The sequence below is a fragment of the Bufo bufo genome, chromosome 7 (genome assembly GCF_905171765.1).
Source record: "Bufo bufo chromosome 7, aBufBuf1.1, whole genome shotgun sequence".
NCBI lineage: Eukaryota > Metazoa > Chordata > Amphibia > Anura > Bufonidae > Bufo > Bufo bufo.
The window spans coordinates 201,641,176-201,665,209 of NC_053395.1; the positions used below are offsets into that span (position 1 = coordinate 201,641,176).

General features: G+C 43.2%; 1 protein-coding gene across 1 annotated transcript in view; it reads right to left on the reverse strand.

Annotated features, from left to right (window-relative positions):
- The window catches only part of GPD2 (glycerol-3-phosphate dehydrogenase 2), a 144,500-nt gene that overhangs the window by 81,699 nt on the left and 38,767 nt on the right, over window positions 1–24,034 (reverse strand). The window contains exons 3-5 of the mRNA XM_040440200.1: window positions 21,216–21,387; window positions 18,023–18,147; window positions 1,052–1,149 (exon numbers count right to left, since the gene is read on the reverse strand). Coding sequence (XP_040296134.1) covers window positions 1,052–1,149; window positions 18,023–18,147; window positions 21,216–21,387 — 395 coding nt within the window. The remainder of the gene's footprint in view (window positions 1–1,051; window positions 1,150–18,022; window positions 18,148–21,215; window positions 21,388–24,034) is intronic.

Sequence of the window (24,034 nt, forward strand, 5' to 3'; positions counted from 1 at the left end):
ATGTAGGGCTCTGAGAAATGCCGGGGTTTGCCATGAAATTTGTTCAAGTGCCAAGCGGTGCTTGAATACATTTTAGCAACCAACAAAGGCAACCACAGTGAATCTGCATTGGTTTGTGCTGCTGAGCCTGTGTTCAGATAGATAGCATAACCATGACCAATAGGCTTTTCAGCCAGGCAGTTTTCAACGACACTGGGGCAGATTTACTATTGAAAGCGCAACCGTTTTTTGGGAAATTTTGTGCCAAAAAACTGGTGCGACTGCTGTGCATCACATTTACTAACTGTTTTACATTCTTTTCTAAGCACTTTACGCTTTGTTTGCTAAGAGGGCATTGCTTCACAAGAAAGGGGTGTGCCTTCGTGGCAAAAGGAGGCACGGCCTAGATAACCCGCTGTGCACCAAAAAGGAGCCAAAAGTTTGGCACATTTTTTGAGTGAAATTATGCCAACTTATAGGTGGCGTAAACCTATACTAGACAAGTTTTTGGCGCACGGACAACATTTTTGGTCCGCAGACAAAATTCTGTTGCGTGGACAAATGTTTGTCACACTAATGGAATTCTAGTGTAAATCTAGCGCATGATTTACAATAATACAAATTTACAAAAAGGTCCATGTATCAGAATAGTAAATTTGACTAATATTAAGGCGGTGATTCGTATTCTTAGGCTGTGTAAAGTGCAATGCTATTAGTAAATCTGCCCCACTGTGTGAATGGGGCTTCATAAAGTTCAATTCATCTGGCCCTTCTGGTAAACTACTGCAAGCATGCTATGGCTTTGTTCACACTGCCGTCAGGGTCACCTCCGTCTGGCTTCCATTGGTTGCTGATGACCCAAATAGTGCAGCATGCAGAAAAAAAAAATGGAAGAGGTAGACTCATCGTAAGTCAGCTGAATATGTCGGGATCCGTTACGCAACAGATTCCTTTAATAACGGAAGCCATGATGCCAGTGTGAGGTTAAATATGACCAGTAAAGGCTGGGATGATAAGCAAAATCTCCCGGAGTTCCTCTTTAAATACAGAACATGAAACGGTGATCTCTTACTTGTACACAGGCAGCATGATAGGCAGAGGGGCAGATAAATGTGGAGCAATCTCCAACAGGTTGGCACGTTCATGTAGAGCTTCTTTTACCAGTTTATACTGAGGAGAAAAAAGAAGGAAAGAGAATACATTTATTTTTTATTTCCCTTTTTGCTATGACAACTCAAGATAATTTAAATATAAAAAAAAAAATACAAGGAAATGAACGTTACTACAATACAGGCTTGTACAACACAAAAAGTTGCAGGAGGGTGCAATGTACATGCAAAACCTTTTCTTAAAGGGGTTGGTTCATTGATGGCATATCGTCTTCTATATGGCAGAGGAGTGATTCCTACAATTGTACAGGTCATCCAATAAAAATTAGCAAATTAAAAGCCGCTTCTTCTTCCCAGCCCTGGACACTTGAAGTGGATGTTCCGATTGAGAATCAAAAGAGCGGAAAGGGATACCATATCAAGTATGCAATAGCAATATCAAGCCACAAGAGCTTAATGATCAAAAACTTATATTTTGCTTAATTTAGAAGAGCAACTTAATATTTAAAGGGTACCTGTCACCATGAAAATGTTGTCCAATCTATTGGCAGCATGTTATAGAGCAGGAGGAGCTGAGCAAATTAATATTTGTGCAAAAAGATTCAGTAGAAACTAAGTTTTTAACTGAAATCCATGTTCATTCTGGGCTTAGGAGTCCAGTGGGAGAAGTGGCACCTGGAAGTCACTGAGTTGGACCGCCCTCTGGACCAAGCCTTGAATGAGCAGGGATTATAATTAATAACTCACAAGTTATACACAACGCTATGCAGTATATCAATCTGCTCAGCTCCTCCTGCTCTCTGGGGTTAAAAGAATAAATAAAAAATTATACAGATTGTTTTCCATAAAAACATACAGTGCTGCTGTGCAAATGTTTTAGGCAGGTGTAGAAAAAAATGCTACAACATAAGAATGCTTTGAAAAATAGAAGTCTGAGTTTAAATTCAAATTTATCCTGAAGCAAATCAACAACGCCAAACATAGAGCCAATGCCATTAACCCCTTCGGTACGGAACAACTTTTCAGCTTATATCCCAGGCCGATTTTTGCAAGTCTGACGTGTCACTTCATGTGGTAATAACTTTGGAACGCTTTTACTTATCCAAACCATTCTGAGAATATTTTCTCGTGACACATTGTACTTCACGACAGTGGTAAATTTGAGTCGATATAATTCACATTTATCCAAAATTTACCCAAAATTTTGAAAAATTAACAATTTCAAAATTAGAATTTTTCTACTTTTAAAACAGATATTAATTCCTCATAAAATAGTTATCAGTCATCATTCCCCATATGTCTGCTTTATGTGGTCATCATTTTGTAAATGTAGTTTTATTTTTTAGGACATTAGAAGGCCTAGAATCCATCTTTCACATTTTCAACAAAATTTCCAAAACTTACATAATGGAAAACCACCCATAAATGACCCCATATTAGAAACAACACCCCTCAAATTATTCAGAACTGATGTTACAAACTTTGTTAACCCTTGAGGAGTTCCACAAGAATTAAAGGAAAATGGAGGTGGAATTTCAAAATTTCACTTTTTGGGTAGATTTTTTTATGCTAATACATTTTTTCTTGCAACACAGCAAGGGTTAACAGCAAAATAAACCTCAATATATATTACTCTGATTCTGCAGTTTACAGAAATACCCCATATGTGGTGGTAAACTTCCCTATGGGCACGTGGCAGTGGTCAGAAGGAAAGGAGCGTCGTATGGATTTTGGAGGCAGATTTTGCTAGAATGGTTTTTAGGCACCATTTTGTATTTGAAGAGACCCTGACGTACCACTACAGTGGAAACCCTCAAAAAGTGACCCCATTTTGGAAACTACACCCCTTAAAGAATATATTAAGCATTTTACAGAATATGGAAACACTTGGCTGTGAAAATTAGAAGTTTCCCATTTTTAGCCCCAAATGTTTCATTTTCACAAGGGGTAACAGGAGAAAAAGCACCCTATAAAGGTGTTACCCATTTTCTCCTGAATACAGCAACACCCCATATGTGGTGGTAAACTGCTGTGGGTGCACATGGCAGGACTCAGAACGGAAGGAGCACCATATGGCTATTGCAGCGCAGATTTTGATGGATTGGTTTATGGGCGCCATTGCAGGGTGGATAAAAATCAATGATTTATTTTTCTTGGATTTAAATCTGATTTTTTTTTTTTTTATTACTTCTTTTTTCACTTTTTTTTTGTCCACTCTGGGACTTCAACTTTTGGGGGTCTGATCCCCTTTACAATGCATTACAATACTTCTGTATTGTAATGCATTGGCTGTAAGTGTATTTCAGTGTAATACACGTACAGCTTCCTGCCTGTGAGATCCAGGGGGCTGGATCTCACAGGCTGACATGGATGGCAGCCACGATGCCTAAAGAAGGCATCGGGGTGCCGTCCAAGCCATCTGGTTCCCTTCACAGCAGCGCGAGGACCCGATGGACACCCCGCACGTGGTGCGGTCAGCACTGACTGCGGCAGTGCAAGGGTTAATGCACCGGCGCATACAGCAGGGGTCCGGCTATCAGTGACTGCCGGACCCCTACAGCTGATCAGGCGGGCGCAGCTCCTGCACCGGCCCAATCAGAGCACCGCAGTTGTACGGCGCTGGGATTTGTGACCCTGTTTCTAGCGCCATACATGTACTACAGTGCTGGTATCCTACAGGTTAAGAACGGTCTTCAGCTCAAAAGAAGGAAGTGATGATACGGCCCCCACAGAGCCCTGATCTCATCATCATCCAGTCTGTCTGGGATTACATGAAGAGGCAGAAGGATTTGAGCAAGCCTACATCCACAGAAGATCTGTGGTTACTTCTACAAGTTGTTTGAAACAACCTCCTTGCAGAGGTCCTTCAAAAATTGTGTCCAAGTGTTTTGACGGTAAATATGGATTCGCTTTGCATTTTGTTAATTGATAAAAATAAAGAATGAACACTTCTATTTTTGAAAGCATTCTTACTTTGGAGCACTTTTGTCCACACCTAAAAGCACTGTATATCAATCTGCTCAGCTTCTCCTGCTTTATAACATGATGCCACAGATCGGATTTCAGTTCAACGTAACAGGTTCCCTTTAACTGTGGGACAATTCTATTAACCCCTTCTATAAAAACAGCCATCACAGAGAGCAGGTCAAACGTCTGGAACATGCAACAATCATCTGTATTCGCTAGGGGAAGCTCTGGCTTCTCATACATTTCCAATGCAGCATCTGCAGGAAATATATAGTATTGGGTTGTGTCCAGCAGAGCGAGGGCCGTGGCTTGGTAGTGGCTCTCCACTGTGACTCATGGGGGGGGGGATCCAGAGTGGGAGACAAATTTATCACATCCAGATGGCCGTATAAAATATATGAAAAGTAAATACTTTTATGAAGTAACCCCTTTAATGGTCCCATGATGCCTTTCCCTATACGTAGGTGAATTTGATTTGTAAAATTAAAGGGGTTTTTCGAGACTTTTATACTAATGGCCTATCCTCTAACTGATCAGTGGGAGTCCAACACCCAGGACCCCACCGCTCAGCCTTTGAGAAGGCACAGATACTCACAGCTTCGTACATTGTATAGCGGCTGTGATTGGTATCGCAGCATAGCCCCATTGACTTCAATAGGGCTGAACTGTGCCAAGGCCATGTGACCCATGAAAGGGACGTCACTTGCCTAGGAAGAGCTGGCTGCGACTGCAAACGCCGGTGCCTTCTCAAACAGCTGATCGGGGGAGGGGGGGTGTCCTGGGTGTCAGACACCCACTGATCAAATTACCTATCCAGAGGATAGGTCATCAGTTAAAAAAAAATCTTGGAAAACCCTTTTAAGCCATGAAGACAAAAAGCAAATCGATTAAACAAAACCCAATACAGAACACATCCGCTATAGAGTTACTAAATCTGAGATTTCTAGGACATGTATAAGGGACTTGGAGCAATTACTGAATTTCTAAATAAATTGCTGTCTTTTGCTGGGGGGGGGGGGGGGGGTGAATACTTAATCTGTTTTCCTTCCCCTCATCCATGTCGCTTTCACGGCGCTCATTTGTATCCTAACTAGCGACATACAGTACAGTCCTGTGAATCGGAGTGTGTTATCTTGCCCATCAGCGATGCTGGAGAAAAAAACATTACTATCCAAGTTAAATTGATTCATAAAACACACAGCCTTTGGCGGACTTGCAGATGTAGTAAATGAACCAATGAATACCATCAGGGGACAATAAGGCTGTCAGCATACCTGTCAATAATACAATTAGCCACAATTTAATAAAGATTTAAGACTGGAAGGCCTTCGTTCAATTTGTTACTGAGCTTCCCGACACGGAGAAACTTCCAGCCTTCCAGACGTTTTTCAGTTGAGTGGAAGATATTAAATAGAGCACTGAGATATAAACCAGCGGTAGGCAGGAGATCACTCGTTTTCTGCATATTTACTGCTGATATTAAGGGACTAAAGGCTATGGGGACAGTTCTTTTTTATCAATGCATTTTACTCATTTTGGACTAAAAATTTTTTTGCAGTTGCTCTTTATTACTAATTTTCAACAGTTTTTGTTCTACAGCCTTCACTTTCAGTGTATCTGCAACCAGTTCTTTTTGCTTTATGGTAAATCCGTCAGGGATCTGTTCTGAAGGCTCGATGTGTAGCCCTTATCTCTGAACTCCTGACAGCTCAAGCTCAAAAACTCATTTACACAACCTTTTATCAGTTGGGTAAGAATTTAGCTATAATGAGTGTTTATGAGCTGTCAGGAGCTCGGAGATGAGGACTATACATGGCACCGTCAGAGCAGCTCATTGACTGATTCAGTGTAAAGAAGAAAGTGGTTGGCAGATACGCTGAAAGTGGAGGCTATAGAACAAAAATTTTGTTCAAAATGAGTAAAATGCAAAAATTAAATGCCCCAGAAGGATTTTCCAGCCTTTAAAATATTTGAGTCTTCTCTCTGTCTTAAAGGGGATGTCCAGCATATTTTTTTTCCCCTAAAAGCTGGAAGTGGTTTAAAGCAATGAAATAAAAAATACTCCACTGTTTAACCACTTCAGCCCCCAGTGCTTAAACACCCTGAAAGACCAGGCCACTTTTTACACTTCTGACCTACACTACTTTCACCGTTTATTGCTCGGTCATGCAACTTACCACCCAAATGAATTTTACCTCCTTTTCTTCTCACTAATAGAGCTTTCATTTGGTGGTATTTCATTGCTGCTGACATTTTTACTTTTTTTGTTATTAATCGAAATTTAACGATTTTTTTGCAAAAAAATGACATTTTTCACTTTCAGTTGTAAAATTTTGCAAAAAAAAACGACATCCATATAGAAATTTTGCTCTAAATTTATAGTTCTACATGTCTTTGATAAAAAAAAAAATGTTTGGGTAAAAAAAAAAATGGTTTGGGTAAAAGTTATAGCGTTTACAAACTATGGTACAAAAATGTGAATTTCCGCTTTTTGAAGCAGCTCTGACTTTCTGAGCACCTGTCATGTTTCCTGAGGTTCTACAATGCCCAGACAGTACAAACACCCCACAAATGACCCCATTTCTGAAAGTACACACCCTAAGGTATTCGCTGATGGGCATAGTGAGTTCATAGAACTTTTTATTTTGTGTCACAAGTTAGCGGAAAATTATGATTTATTTTTTTTTTTTTTTTCTTACAAAGTCTCATATTCCACTAACTTGTGACAAAAAATAAAAAGTTCTATGAACTCACTATGCCCATCAGCGAATACCTTGGGGTCTCTTCTTTCCAAAATGGGGTCACTTGTGGGGTAGTTATACTGCCCTGGCATTCTAGGGGCCCAAATGTGTGGTAAGGAGTTTGAAATCAAATTCTGTAAAAAATGACCTGTGAAATCCGAAAGGTGCTCTTTGGAATATGGGCCCCTTTGCCCACCTAGGCTGCAAAAAAGTGTCACACATCTGGTATCTCCGTACTCAGGAGAAGGTGGGGAATGTGTTTTGGGGTGTCATTTTATATATACCCATGCTGGGTGAGAGAAATATCTTGGCAAAAGACAACTTTTCCCATTTTTTTATACAAAGTTGTCATTTGACCAAGATATTTATCTCACCCAGCATGGGTATATGTAAAAAGACACCCCAAAACACATTCCTCAACTTCTCCTGAGTACGGGGATACCAGATGTGTGACACTTTTTTGCAGCCTAGGTGGGCAAAGGGGCCCATATTCCAAAGAGCACCTTTCGGATTTCACTCCTCATTTTTTCCTGAATTTGATTTCAAACTCCTTACCACACATTTGGGCCCCTAGAATACCAGGGCAGTATAACTACCCCACAAGTGACCCCATTTTGGAAAGAAGACACCCCAAGGTATTCCGTGAGGGGCATGGCGAGTTCCTAGAATTTTTTATTTTTTGTCACAAGTTAGTGGAAAATGATGATTTTTTTTTTTATTTTTTTTTTTTCATACAAAGTCTCATATTCCACAAACTTGTGACAAAAAATAAAAACTTCCATGAACTCACTATGCCCATTAGCGAATACCTTGGGGTCTCTTCTTTCCAAAATGGGGTCACTTGTGGGGTAGTTATACTGCCCTGGCATTCTAGGGGCCCAAATGTGTGGTAAGTAGGTAAATGACCTGTGAAATCCGAAAGGTGCTCTTTGGAATGTGGGCCCCTTTGCCCACCTAGGCTGCAAAAAAGTGTCACACATCTGGTATCTCTGTATTCAGGAGAAGTTGAGGAATGTGTTTTGGGGTGTCTTTTTACATATACCCATGCTGGGTGAGATAAATATCTTGGTCAAATGCCAACTTTGTATAAAAAAATGGGAAAAGTTGTCTTTTGCCAAGATATTTCTCTCACCCAGCATGGGTATATGTAAAATGACACCCCAAAACACATTCCCCAACTTCTCCCGATTACGGAGATACCAGATGTGTGACACTTTTTTGCAGCCTAGGTGGGCAAAGGGGCCCATATTCCAAAGAGCACCTTTCGGATTTCACAGGTCATTTTTTACAGAATTTGATTTCAAACTCCTTACCACACATTTGGGCCCCTAGAATGCCAGGGCAGTATAACTACCCCACAAGTGACCCCATTTTGGAAAGAAGAGACCCCAAGGTATTCGCTGATGGGCATAGTGAGTTCATGGAACTTTTTATTTTTTGTCACAAGTTAGTGGAATATGAGACTTTGTATGAAAAAAAAAAAAAAAAAAAATCATCATTTTCCACTAACTTGTGACAAAAAATAAAAAATTCTAGGAACTCGCCATGCCCCTCACGGAATACCTTGGGGTGTCTTCTTTCCAAAATGGGGTCACTTGTGGGGTAGTTATACTGCCCTGGCATTTTCCAGGGGCCCTAATGTGTGGTAAGTAGGTAAATGACCTGTGAAATCCTAAAGGTGCTCTTTGGAATATGGGCCCCTTTGCCCACCTAGGCTGCAAAAAAGTGTCACACATGTGGTATCGCCGTATTCAGGAGAAGTTGGGGAATGTGTTTTGGGGTGTCATTTTACATATACCCATGCTGGGTGAGAGAAATATCTTGGCAAAAGACAACTTTTCCCATTTTTTTATACAAAGTTGGCATTTGACCAAGATATTTTTCTCACCCAGCATGGGTAAATGTAAAATGACACCCCAAAACACATTCCCCAACTTCTCCTGAGTACGGCGATACCAGATGTGTGACACTTTTTTGCAGCCTAGATGCGCAAAGGTGCCCAAATTCCTTTTAGGAGGGCATTTTTAGACATTTGGATACCAGACTTCTTCTCACGCTTTGGGGCCCCTAGAATGCCAGAGCAGTATAAATACCCCACATGTGACCCCATTTTGGAAAGAAGACACCCCAAGGTATTCAATGAGGGGCATGGCGAGTTCATAGAAATTTTTTTTTTTTGGCACAAGTTAGTGGAAATTGATATTTTTAATTTTTTTCTCACAAAGTCTCCCGTTCCGCTAACTTGGGACAAAAATTTCAATCTTTCATGGACTCAATATGCCCCTCACGGAATACCTGGGGGTGTCTTCTTTCCGAAATGGGGTCACATGTGGGGTATTTATACTGCCCTGGCATTCTAGGGGCCCTAAAGCGTGAGAAGAAGTCTGGAATATAAATGTCTAAAAAATTTTACGCATTTGGATTCCGTGAGGGGTATGGTGAGTTCATGTGAGATTTTATTTTTTGACACAAGTTAGTGGAATATGAGACTTTGTAAGAAAAAAAAAAAAAAATTCTGCTAACTTGGGCCAAAAAAATATCTGAATGGAGCCTTACAGAGGGGTGATCAATGACAGGGGGGTGATCAATGACAGGGGGGTTGATCAATGACAGGGGGGTTGATCAATGACAGGGGGGGTGATCAGGGAGTCAATATGGGGTGATCACCACAGTCATTGATCACGCCCGTGTAAGGCTTCATTCAGACGTCCGGATGCGTTTTGCGGATCCGATCCATCTATCAGTGCATCCGTAAAAATCATGCGGACATCTGAATGGAGCTTTACAGGGGGGTAATCAATGACAGGGGGGTGATCAGGGAGTCTATATGGGGTGATCACCACAGTCATTGATCACTCCCCTGTAAGGCTTCATTCAGACGTCCGGATGCGTTTTGCGGATCCGATCCATCTATCAGTGCATCCGTAAAAATCATGCGGACATCTGAATGGAGCTTTACAGGGGGGGTAATCAATGACAGGGGGGTAATCAATGACAGGGGGGTAATCAGGGAGTCTATATGGGGTGATAACCACAGTCATTGATCATGCCCCTGTAAGGCTTCATTCAGACGTCCGGATGCGTTTTGCGGATCGGATCCATCTATCAGTGCATCCGTAAAAATCATGCGGACATCTGAATGGAGCTTTACAGGGGGGTGATCAATGACAGGGGGGTGATCAGGGAGTCTATATGGGGTGATCACCACAGTCATTGATCATGCCCCTGTAAGGCTTCATTCAGACGTCCGGATGCGTTTTGCGGATCGGATCCATCTATCAGTGCATCCGTAAAAATCATGCGGACATCTGAATGGAGCTTTACAGGGGGGTGATCAGGGAGTCTATATGGGGTGATCACCACAGTCATTGATCACGCCCCTGTAAGGCTTCATTCAGACGTCCGGATGCGTTTTGCGGATCCGATCTATCCATCAGTGGATCCGTAAAAATCATGCGGACGTCTGAATGGAGCTTTACAGGGGGTTGATCAATGACAGGGGTGTAATCAATGACAGGGGGGGTGATCAGGGAGTCTATATGGGGTGATAACCACAGTCATTGATCACGCCCCTGTAAGGGTTCATTCAGACGTCCGGATGCGTTTTGCGGATCCGATCCATCTATCAGTGGATCCGTAAAAATCATGCGGACATCTGAATGGAGCTTTACAGGGGGGTAATCAATGACAGGGGGGTGATCAATGACAGGGAGGTGATCAGGGAGTCTATATGGGGTGATCAGGGGTGATCAGGGGCTAATAAGGGGTTAATAAGTGACGGGGGGGGGGGTGTAGTGTAGTGTAGTGGTGCTTGGTGGGACTTTACTGAGCTACCTGTGTCCTCTGGTGGTCGATCCAAACAAATGGGACCACCAGAGGACCAGGTAGCAGGTATATTAGACGCTGTTATCAAAACAGCGTCTAATATACCTGTTAGGGGTTAAAAAAAACACATCTCCAGCCTGCCAGCGAACGATCGCCGCTGGCAGGCTGGAGATCAACTCTCTTACCTTCCGTTCCTGTGAGCGCGCGCGCCTGTGTGCGCGCGTTCACAGGAAATCTCGCCCATCGCGAGATGACGCATATATGCGTGACTCTGCGCAGGGCTGCCACCTCCGGAACGCGATCCTGCGTTAGGCGGTCCGGAGGTGGTTAAGTCACCGCTGGCTCAGCACAATAGCCGCTCTCGTTCCCTATGGTCTCCGCTTACTTCTGGGTGGCACTGCCAACCTTTAGAAAAAAGGGGTTGTCCCATGAAAAATATTCTAGTTTTCAAACCAGCACCTGGATCTTAATACTTTTGTAATTGCTTGTAATTAAATATTTTGTATAGCCACTGAGTTATTCAAGAAAATGTATCTGCATATATACCGCCACCTTCTTTTTTCTTATTCTTTGTCCTGCTCACTGAGATGGCCGCACATGCTCAGTTTCATCCTTCAACTGCCTCCTGAGCTGATAGGGAGAGCATGGACACGCCCCCTGAGCTGTGATAGGGAGAGCATGGACACGCCCCCTGAGCTGCAGCAGAAAAGACACAGAGCAATGAATGTGGAGATCTCTGGATCCATGTGAGGTACAGGGCTGGTTCTAGCTTTGTTAGAAAGAGGTTGTCCTGTACTATATGATGTCCGATTTCATTTTTTACAATAATCATGGGATAACCCCTTTAAAGTGAATCTTCACCTTCATCATGTCATTTAAAGGCCCAATTTCTGTGTGGATAAATTTTTTCGATGTATCTATACCGGCTCTCATTGATGACATCGAGCCGAGCTAAATGATATATTTTTCCTATGAAGCATTGCACATAAGACTCCAGACCTCAGCGTACCCCATAGAACTAGCAAGAGACGAGAACCCCCCTCAGCCATCCACAAATGTGTATCTAGTTTGACCAATAACCATAGTAATATTTCAAGGCTCCGTTTATGGATTGGACATGAACTTACAGAGAATATACCTACAGTGCCTTGCAAAAGTATTCACCCCCTTCCCTTTTTTTTCGTATTTTGTTACATTACAGCATTAAGTTCAATGTTTTGTTAATCTGAATTTTATGTGATGGATTAGAACACAATAGTCTAAGTTGGTGAAGTGAAATGAGAAAAATATATAAAATAAAACTATTGTTTAGAAATAGAAAACAGAAAATTGTCATGTGCGTATGTATTCACCCCGTTTGTTAGGAAGCCCATAAAAAGCTCTGGTGCAACCAATTACCTTTAGAAGTCACGTAATTAGTAAAATGATGTCACCTGTGTGAAATCTAAGTGTCACATGATCTGTCATTACATATACACACCTTTTTTTAAAGGCCCCAGAGGCTGCAACACCTAAGCAAGAGGCATCACTAACCAAACACTGCCATAAAGACCAAGGAACTCTCCAAACAAGTAAGGGACAATTTTGTTGAGAAGTATAAGTCAGGGGTTAGGTTATAAAAAAAATATCCATATCTTTGATGATCCCCAGGAGCACCATCAAATCTATCATAACCAAATGGAAAGAATATGGCACAACAGCAAACCTGCCATGAGACGGTCGCCCACCAAACCTCACGGATTGGGCAAGGAGGGCATTAACCGGAGAGGCAGCACAGAGACCTATGGTAACCCTGGAGGAGCTGCAGAGTTCCACAGCAGAGACTGGAGGATCTGTACATAGGACGACAATAGGCCGTACGCTCCATAGAGTTGGCCTTTATGGCAGAGTGGCCAGAAGAAAGACATTACTTTCAGCTACAAACAAAAAGGCACGTTGTGAGTTTGCGAAAAGGCATGTGAGAGACTACCAAAATGTATGGAGGAAGGTGCTCTGGTCTGATGAGACTAAAATTGAACTTTTGGGCCATCAAAGAAAACGCTGTGTCTGGGGCAAACCCAACACATGACATCACCCAAAGAACACCATCCCCACAGTGAGACATGGTGGTGGCAGCATCATGCTGGGGGGATGGGACTCGGAAACTGGTCAGAGTGGAGGGAAAGATGGATGGTGCTAAATACAGGGATATTCTTGAGCAAAATCTGTGCATGATCTGAGGCTAGGACGGAGGTTCACCTTCCAGCAGGACAATGACCCCAAACACACGGCTAATGCAACACTTGAGTGGTTTAAGGGAAAACATGTAAATGTGTTGGAATGGCCCCAGCCCAGATCTCAATCCAATAGAAAATCTGTGGTCAGACCAAAAGATTGCTGTTCACAAGCGCAAACCATCCATCCTGAAGGAGCTGGAGCAGTTTTGCAAGGAGGAATGGGCAAAAATCCCAGTGGTAAGATGTGGCAAGCTCATAGAGACTTATCCAAAGCGACTTGGAGCTGTGATTGCCGCAAAATGTTGCTCTACAAAGTATTGACTTTAGGGGGGTGAATAGTTATGCACATTGACTTTTTCTGTTATTTTGTCCTATTTGTTGTTTGGTTCACAATAAAAAATTAAAAAAACATCTTCAAAGTTGTGGGCATGTTCTGTAAATTAAATGATGCAAATCCTCAAACAATCCATGTTAATCCCAGGTTGTGAGGCACAAAAATACGAAAAAAAAGGAGGGTGAATACTTTTGCAAGGCACTGTATGGTTGGCACTAGAGTTTTTTCTTCTCGAGGAAAGCTAATTTGCACATTTTTTATAAGGAGCTCTGCCTTTTATGGGGTCATCCTCGTTTTTGGATTTCTTAAAACTTTTAACCCCAATGTGTTTCATCTGTTGAAAAAGTATGCACACCTGCGCCGCACCTATTGGTTCCGGCTTCCTACAGTGGTCTTCTGTTCCCCCTCCTGTAAACGATGGATGTGGTCACGTCAGCTTACCAAGCACAGCGCCGTGCATTGTATTGTGGCTGTGCTTGGTATTGCAGCTCAGCCCCATTCACTTGAATGAAATTGAGCTGCGCCTAGACCATGTGTCCGATGAACACGACATCACTGGCCTAGGAAGAGGCCTAAACGCCATGGCCTCTCCGTACAGCTGATCGATAGGGGTCCCAGAAGTCAGACCCATACCGATTTCATTCTGATGACCTATTCTGAAGATAGGGCATCAATATGTAAATCCTGGAAAACCCCTTTAAATTCAAGTATTTTAAGTCACTTTGAAGGTTTGTGTGCCAATGAGACAAGCAGAATACATTGACGTATGAAAGACATAGTAATATCTGTCAGCCTACTTACTGATGGTTTTTAGATAGCAAAAGACTTATGCTAATCAGTGTAAAAATGATCTGAAAAATAAGTGAAAAAAGCACCAACAAATGTCATAAAAGTTATAAAAAGGCTAGATATTTTTGATGTTGACGACACACCAAGATCATTACAAATCCAGATTTTGAGTGATAGGGCACAATTATGACAGTTTCCTAATGATTGTGGAGTTCAGCGTATTCGCTTTGTATCATCGTAAGAGATTACACTGGAGGAAATGATTGTTGAGGTGTCACATATGTCCTAGTGACGACCAAGGTTCACTATGAACTCAGCGACCCTGGGCACGGCCATGACGCCGCCCGGTGATGGTGGCTAGAATTCAACCACAAATGTGCGGTTATACAAACTACAGACGTACGGTCAAAAGAACACTTGCCTGGAAGAGTTTACACAGTGCACTCCCTTATCTAGCAGTGGGATCAATAATCCAGCATCTGTCAGGCGATTCGCATCACTGAGAAAAATCATCTGCACTCACAAGTTCCTGTTATGAGTACTTACTGGTGATTTAAAGGGGTAATCCACCTTAAAGGGGTTATGCCATGATTGATGTAAAAAATGAAAATCAGACATCATATAGAACATGGCAATCGGTTTATAGCAAAGCTAGAACCAGCCCTGTACCTCACATGGATCCAGAGATCTCCTCACTCATTGCTCCAATTGTTCTTCTAGACTTATTTCAAGCTGGCAGCTCGGGGAGGGGGTGTCCTTTCTGCTGTAGCTCTTTCCCGGCAACTGCCACAGCTTCCGACAGAGCATACGGCTGGTCGAAGATTTAAACAGAGCATGTGTGACCATCTCAGTGAGGTGGATGGAAAAAAAATAAGTAAGAGCAAACAGCAGGTGGCGCTATACAGATACGTTTATTGAATAACTCACTGGTTATACAAAATTTTCAATTATATGCAATTACAAAAGTATTCAGTTCCAAGGGCTGGTTTAAAAAAGAAAAAAAGTAGAATAGTTTTCATTCCGTAGATCGATGCATATCCGACTCCTGGGATCCTCACTCAGCACCAGAACTGGAACCTAGTGCCTCTCCCACAGCCAGAACACTGAACCGCCGATATACACGTGCCCTGAACACAGAGTAACAGGGTACATACTCGACCCCCGCTCCATAGAAACTTGTCCGAGATGGGTGGAAGTCTCGGACCAGGGGCTCCTACTCTGGCCCAGCAGTCAGACTCATATCTAACATTTACACTTATCCATACTTCACGTTGTAATAAGGCAACCACCGGTCTGTCAGAAGCAAGAGAGGACTCCACGCCGTAAATTGCTATGACTTATTTAAAGCTTCACACTTGATTTTGAGTCAAAGTAAGAGGTTCGAGAAAAAAAATTATTTCTTCAGGAAGCAGCGCACTTGTCCAACGGCTGTACCTGGAATTACAAAGCAGTCTAATTGAAATTAAGAGAACTGAGCTGCAATACCAGATGCGGTCATTTGACAGAAGTGGCGCTCTTTCTGGTAGAAAAGTGCAGCAAGCCACTAAAAAGCCATAGCGGAGGATGGGAGTGGTAGTGGTAGTGTCTCTGGTTGTCACAGTCAATCACAGTGGCTTCTCTGAGACCGTTGCCCCCTAAAACTGGTGCAGAGAAAGTAGAGGGCACCCTTTCTCCCCTCGGAGCACACCCCGATTCTGGGGCTCCTGCCTGATGGTATTTAGGCCGCTCTTGATGTTAGACCTTTAGATTTATGCACGGCAGGACGTGTACAGTGAAATGGCCGGCGTCTGGTGCAGGAGTAAGTAACCAGCCCAGAGACAGAAGAATAAACATCTCTCTTTACTGTAGTGCAAAATTAGAGTAGTACATCCAATTAAAGCACAGTTCCAACTGTACACGGTAAAATTCCTCCCAGATAATGATTTAGGCAAGGATGGGAGTTATGACCCTCTTCACTCTCTATCTGTCTCAAGTCTCCACCGGCAGAATCCAAAGTGGACAATAGTACTGTTGTAATAATGGCTGTAATGTCCACTTTGGATATAGGGTTCTAGTGATACAACTGACCAGGTCGTGTCCAGGTATGAAGGATGTCTTAACAGTGTCCCTCACTGCAGTAAAGTCTTGGCAGCCTTAGATAGTAGTTTACCTTACTGACTCCAATGCTCGCCCATGTAGATCCTAAGTTCACTCTTTTGTGTTTCTCCTTCTGTAGATCATGTAGAGATCTGTTAGTCTCTGTAACTTTTTGAGTCTAAGAAGAAGGAGCATAGGCCACTGCTTCCTCCCTCTCTGAACTCCAGTCTCAACTGACTAACTGAGATAGGGGCAGATCCTGGATCCTCACCCAACCTCCTACAAGAGCTGAACCAGGATTGTTAACTGCAGCTGTGCCATCCATACATGGCTATGCTGGGTGCAATACATAACATAACAGCATATTACATTACAATCTATTTGCAGATGCCCCCTGCTCTGGGGGACTGCACAAGCACATCCTAATTTTCTAATTTCAGACAGTGGCTTATAGGGAATATAATTATTAACTTAATCCCTGGTGCTAAAGCTGGCCAATACCAGGCATAGTTGTCATGCAGACAGGGGGAAATGGGGTCCCCTGTTCTAGTAATCAGTGGTCAGACACCCATCACCTACTCAGTGGATGAAGTAACCCCTTAAGAAGACTGGCGGCACTTAAAGAGGTCCTGCCCACATTACGGACATCCTCTTTTTAGAAATTACTTGTATTGTTCACAAAATAAGAACTCTGAAACCTCTCTTCATAGTAGCATTGTGCTGTTCCTCTGTTGTTCCTCTAAGAAATCTATGAATACACTGACAACCAGGTGTCACCACTAGGAATAAGTGAACCCAAACTGCAAAGTTCGGGTTCGTACTGAACTTGGCGAGTTTCGGTAACTGGACCCAAACCCGGACTTTTTCACTGAAGTCCGGGTTCGGTGTTCTGGGGATAATATTATTTTTCCATTATAACATGGTTATATCGGAATATAATAGCATTCTTAAGACAGAATGCAAAACAATATGGCCATTTAGCGGTAAAAAAAAAAAAAAACTCACCTCATCCACTTGATCGCGCTGCAGCAGCTTCTTCTATCTTCACAGGACCTGCCAAAAGACCGATGACTTCACCGCGCTCACCCACATGGTGACGTCATCACGCATATTGCAGGTCCTTTGGCAGGCCCTGTTTAGTTAAGATAGAAGAAGCGGATGAGGTAAGTAGTTTTTTTGTTTTAACCCCTAAATGGCCCTATTGTTTTGCATTCTGTCTTAAGAATGCTATTATGTTCCGATATAACCATGTTATAACGGAAATTAATAAAGTGAAGTTCAGGTCACCATTGACCTCAATGGGGTTCGGGGTCAAGTTTTGGGTCCCGAACCTGAACTATGATCTGAAGTTTGGACGAACCCAAACTTCCACGGGTTCGCTCATCCCTAGTTACCACTCCCTTTGTTAAAGGGGCGTGTTACTACACAGTCTGACAATGATCAAACAGAGCAGGGACACACCCCTAACTGATAACATCCAGTTGTCAATTGTTTCACAAATTTCTAAAAGGAATAGCATAAGATCGTCACAATGCATAGTTTTAATGGAGAATGCAAGTATTTACTAATCCAGACAAGCCATGAGAGGTGAAGGGTCCTCTTGAAATGGAGTTTTCATTGAGAACATGGACTGGGTGCCCCCACTCTAAGGATCACGAGGGGTCACAGCAGTCTAACCAAAAGTTGGAACAGTGCAAGATAAACTTATAATAGAGTAGGTAATTTAAGTTCAAAGCAAACCAAATATATATGAAAATCAATCTGCACAACGAAAACATTTCTTTGCATATTTGCATTTTTACCATGCCCGGGGTCTCGTGTCTGGTTTGTTTGGTCAAAGTGAAATGAAACCTCATCTATAAATGTCAATGGAACAATGCTCCCAGTCACCAATTTATTACAGAGAATAGCAAATTATTAGATTCTGAGATCAATATCCTGCTAATGAGACAGACCTGATCGTACAGCATCAACCATGAGAGTTACCTGCTCCACATCCAGCTTCATGATGGCTTTCTGGAGATACCTGACGCCTCCATGGATGAGTTTGGTGCTTCTGCTACTGGTCCCAGAAGAAAAATCATCTCGTTCCACAAGTGCAGTTTTAAGTCCTGTTTTAGACAAGAATTACAATTCTCAGTCATAAAATATAATCTAAATAAAAGGACACACCCATCTCTTCTGTGTCCGCGCTCCTCCTTTTTCTATAGGCAGAACAGTAGAGTGACAATGCAGACCATCACGTCCTACAGTAGTTGTCTCCAACCTTAGGTTCTCCAGCTGTTGTGAAAGGACGACTCCCAGCAAACCTGGACCTCCACTGGGTGGGAGTTCATAACAGCTGAAAAGCCAAATCCTAGAAACCACGGTCCTACAGCCTTGGCGTTGCATCAGTTTGGGTCTGATGCAATGTAGCCATGGGGTGGTCAAAATACAAAAAAGGTCCACAGTATTTATTGTCAAGAGAACACAATATAATGGTCCATCCATGATATCTTCGCATTATGGCACCATAACATGGCTACCTATGCAGCAATTGTGCAGAAGGTAACACAAATGAGGGTATCTATGAAGGCTACAATGTTAATTTGGCTAGGACTTCATAGTGAATTGAGTCACACAACTGTATGAAATGTTGAACTCTAGCATCATCCCCATCTACCCTTCACAGATGCCTGCACAAGTGCTGCAAGGGCAGCCAAGACCGATGAGGGCCTCTATGAAGGGTACATGGCGTTGCGGCGATAATGGCAGGGTTCAACATTTCATAGAGTTGTGTGACTCAATTCACCATGGAGTCCTAGCAGACATAACTTTGTATAACAATTTATATGGTTTTTGAATGGATGAGGGGTTGTTCATTTTTTTTTACTTAAAGGGAGTCTGTCACCGCCTTTTTCCATTATAAACCACTCTTGGCATCCCATCACATTTACTGTATCCTATTCTGTATCTTTTTGTTGCTATATTTTTTTTTTGTTCCCCCCCAAAAAAAAAAAATCTTTCTGATATGCAAATAAGCTGAAATGAGCCCAAGGGGCAGTACCCTTGATCATCAGAGCCCAGTCATTCTCATTAGAATCGAGGACTTCTCCTTCCATCATGTACACCTCCCTGTGCTACCGACGTCAGAAATCTCATGCGGGTGCGCTTTGTATTCCGGTTTCGAGATCCGGTAGAGGATCTCAAAACCGGAGCAACCTGCTTCAGTTTGATTTAATACATCAAGATGCCTCCTGTTTTGATGCAGTTGTATTAAATCAAAGTAGATCAAACCGGATCCGGCACTAAAAACAATGTAAGGCCTCTTTCACACTACCGGTTTTTTTTTTTCCATGTTGCGGGCCGTTTTTTGCGTTCCGTATACGGAACCATTCATTTCAATGGTTCCGCAAAAAAAAAAAAAAATGGAATGTACTCCGTATGCATTCCGTTTTTGCATTTCCGTTTTAACCGTTCCGTTGAAAGATAGAACATGTCCTATTATTGCCCGCAAATGCATCCGTATGTCTTCCGTATCCGTTCCGTTTTTTGCGGAACCATCTATTGAAAATGTTATGCCCAGCCTAATTTTTTCTATGTAATTACTGTATATGCCATACGGAAAAACGGAAACACAACGGAAACAAAAAAACGGAACGGATCCGTGAAAAACGGACTGCAAAACATTGAAATAGCCATACGGTAGTGTGAAAGAGGCCTAAGTCAATGGGTGACGGATCAGTTTTCTTTTGCATCCAAAGAAACCGGATCCGTCACTCATCGACTTACATTGTTTTAAGGGCCGGGTCTGGTTTGTTCTATATTGCAGAACGGACACAAAACTGCAGCTTGCAGCGGTTTTATGTCCGTTCACAAAACGGAACGGTGGACATCCTGTTTTGTCCCCATTGACAATTTATGGTGACAAAATGGAAGTGTTTTTCTCCGGATTTGAGAACCTTTGCCAGATCTCAAAACCAGAATACAAAGCACAGATGTGAAAGTAGCCTTACCGATCTGTTTTCACCCTTCTGTGGCATTGGCGTCATCAACCCTTCTGGCGCCTAAGGCCCCTTTCACACAGGCGAGTATTCCGCGCGGGTGCAATGCGTGAGTTGAACGCATTGCACCCGCACTGAATCCTGACCCATTCATTTCTATGGGGCTGTGCACACGTGCAGTGATTTTCGCGCATCACTTGTGCGTTGTGTGAAAATCGCAGCATGCTCCTCTTTGTGCGTTTTTCACGTAATGCAGGCCCTATAGAAATGAATGGGGTTGCATGAAAATCGCACCGCATCCGCAAGCAAGTGCGGATGCGGTGCGATTTTCACGCACGGTTGCTAGGTGACGATCGGGATGGGGACCCGATCATTATTATTTCCCCTTATAACATGGTTATAAGGGAAAATAATAGCATTCTGAATACAGAATGCATAGTACAATAGGGCTGGAGGGGTTAAAAAAATAATAATAATTTAACTCACCTTAATCCACTTGTTCGCGCAGCTGGCATCTCTTCTGTCTTTATCTGTAAGCAATAGGACCTTTGATGACGTCACTACGCTCATCACATGATCTATCACCATGGTGATGGATCATGTGATGAACGCAGTGACGTCATCAAAGGTCCTATTGCTCACAGATAAAGACAGAAGAGATGCGGGCTGCGCGAACAAGTGGATTCCAGCCCTATTGTACTATGCATTCTGTATTCAGAATGCCATTATTTTCCCTTATAACCATGTTATAGGGGAAAATAATACAATCTACACTACAACTAACCCAAACCTGAACTTCTGTGAAGAAGTTCGGGTCTGGGTACCACAGTCGGTTTTTTATTACGCGCGTGCAAAACACATTGCACCTGCGCGATAAAAACTGAACATCGGAACGCAATTGCAGTCAAAACTGACTGCAATTGCGTACCTACCTGCGCGGGTTTGCCGCAATGCTCCAGGACGCATCCGGACACGCTCGTCTGCAAGGGGCCTAAGAGTTGATGATGCTAATGCTCACATAATAATGCTGAATGGTGTCTACTAAGTGCTCCTTGTGGACCATTGTGTAAGGTACAGGGTTGCCAACCAGAATTTCTCTTTTTTTCTGGACAACTTATCCCAAAATCATGGACAGCCAACACAGTCTGTAGCTCACTATAATGATTTCTTGACAGTTCGCAACCTTGGTTCCATACCTCTAGTGACAGCGTCCAAAGCACATCCGCAGCCGGTGGCTCCTCCACCAATGACCAGTACATCAAACTCCTTTGTGTTTTCTAATGTGAGAAGTTGAGCTTCCCTGGATGGCAGTTCATTCTGAGTGGATGTTCTGATCAGCTCGGCCGCTTGGACATGGGTTAGATTTGCCTGGAAAAGGTTTAAAAAAACAACAACTTTAAAATGAAGGAATACATATATCTATGCAACACACAATAAACCCTCCTAACAGCTAAGTGACGACCATCTGTTCATAAAAGTCCCATCTATGGATCTAGCCATCGTAACCTTCAAAGGGTTCCCTGCTTTGGACAATCCCTGCTTGATAGATGGAACCACCAGCAATGATCTGTTATGTATGTGGAAAGCTGGCAGCAAGTGTTCAATTTTACTGCAGCGCCGCCACAGGAGACATTAAGCATTACACAGTGCCTGGTCAAATCAATGGGTTGTGTGTGTAAGCAGGACAGGGCAGCCCTCCACTCCAGCCAAGAGATGAGGATCCTGAACAGGACTCCACCTTGAAACTGTTGGTGCTGATGGGGTCCTCGTTAGGATCCTAACTCAGAATTTCCTAAAAGGTTGACAAGTTGTTTGAATTTTTTTTTAATTCTAGGACAACAATCATAAAGCGAGATTTTACCAGGTGCAAGATATAATTTCCCAAGCGGGCAGTATACTTCAGATAGCGCTTGGTCAAATGCTCGTTTTGCCAAAAGCTATACTTACCAACCCAGATATACCTCGTCTGGATGTGCATGTGTACTGAAGAGTGAAAGACAAGTAAACTGCTGACAGACACCCCTGGCGGAGTATTATTTTTACCCGAGAACAAAAGGGTCAGGCATGTTGAAATCCAACAGTCTGATCTTTCTTTCCCCCACCATCTGAAGACATGAGAAAGTCAAGAAGAGACCATCCATACACGTTAGATGGAAGGAAGCTCTAACCAAAATTGGCACATTCGACTAAGATTAATCTAATGTGTACGGTTTATATCTAATCAGTTGGCGTCTGACAACCCGCACCCCCACTGGAACTAGCCCTTTCAATGTTCATAGTGCGGTGGGAGTGGTGGATTACTGCAGCTAAGCTCCTATTGAAGTGAATGGGATCTGAGCTGCAGTAACTCCGCACGGCCACTACACTTTGAAGAGAGCCGTGCTTCCTGCACCAAAGCGCCAGTTCCAGCGCAGGAGGCTGCAGAGGACAGCTGATCGGTGGATCAATATCAGGAGCCCAGAAAACGCCCCTCTAAGCGACTCAGGTTCAGGGTATTTTGGACCTTCAGGACTGGACACAATTCAGCTATTTTTAGTATGCATTAGTAACGGTTACAACCATTTTATTTGTTAGGATAGCAATATGATAGTTGCTGCTTTTTGGTGACCAAAGCAGGTTCCTTTTTTATCAATTATGTATTCTGAATTTTCGCAGACCTCAACATAAATATTAGGCGCATCCTCCTCCAGTCCGTGTGCTTAGATTGAAGTCCCTGATATATAGATTTCAATTGTCATTTACACCAGTCCTGTCCTCCGCCAATCCCCAGTATCAAGGGTGACATACAAACCCTGCCTTAGGCGCACAGGCATTTAAAAAGTGACAAAATGAGGACAAGCAACTTTTTAATGCCAAAAACTGGTTTAAGGGGCCATGATAAATGACCCCCATTGAGTCAGGACAAGCATTATGACAACTAGAGGGGGGGGGGGGGGCAACCTTTTTGATTTGTGTGACAACGATTCCCTGGTCCTCCTCCAGTTTACCGGGTTCCAGCATTGACTTGTCATGTGACTGCCGCAGCCATTCACTAGGCGCAGTGGTGACTAGAGATGACCGCTGGGCGAACTGCAAGGCCGTTTCACGGGGAACTTTGCTCGTTCGCCGAACAGGCGACCATATGGCGATGTACGCCTGCGCCATATTCTTTGCATTGTGCAGAACTTTGACCCAAGACACATCCATCAGGTGGTACAGGACAGCCAATTGAGACGTTTCAGCACATGGACATACCCCCAACCCTATAAATAAACCCGATCTGGCCGCCATTTTACATTTAGTCTTTTGCCAGTGTAGGGAGAGGTTGCTGTGTGGAGCAGGGACAGGCTGTTAGGGACACCAAACGCTAGCTAATAGGGCCACAAAAGTCCTTTTAAGGACTGGTATAGGTGTGCTATTGATAGGTGTGACTTACTGAGGGGTGTGAGATACTTATAATATACTTTCTAACATGGAAAGTATATTATAGTGCATTTGTATTGTGCAGCAGTTGTGTGCGGTTCTGCTGCGATACTGCAGCTATATAGAGGGACATTGGAACAACTAATTGCAACTGGTGTGATATACCAGTTGCCACCAAAAAAAAAAACTGATGGGTTCTATGCTTCCACAAATACTGCTCTTCTCTAGGAACTTTGTCAGAGGGTCATTTAGAAAATGACAGGTAGAGGAAAAGGCAGGCCATTCCGCAGGGGTGGTAAGGGTCAGGTGCACCAGGCCGGAGCCCAAGTGGAAAGTTGGAGAAGGTGCGTGCGATTACATCAAAGGACGCACCAGAGTTGGTAGAGTGGATCACTCAGCCTTCCACTTCTGCACCTGCCTCACTCTCTGCTGTGTGCACCCCCAAAGACACCACCCCCATAGCCCCTCCACTCGAGTCAGAGGAATTATTTTCCCATCAATTCCCAGACCTTACCGATGAGCAGCCATTCTTGGCATCGGATGAGGAGGTAGCAACGGCCGCCACCCAGCGGTCTGACGACAGTACCCAGATCAGCCCAAGGACGAAAGTCCC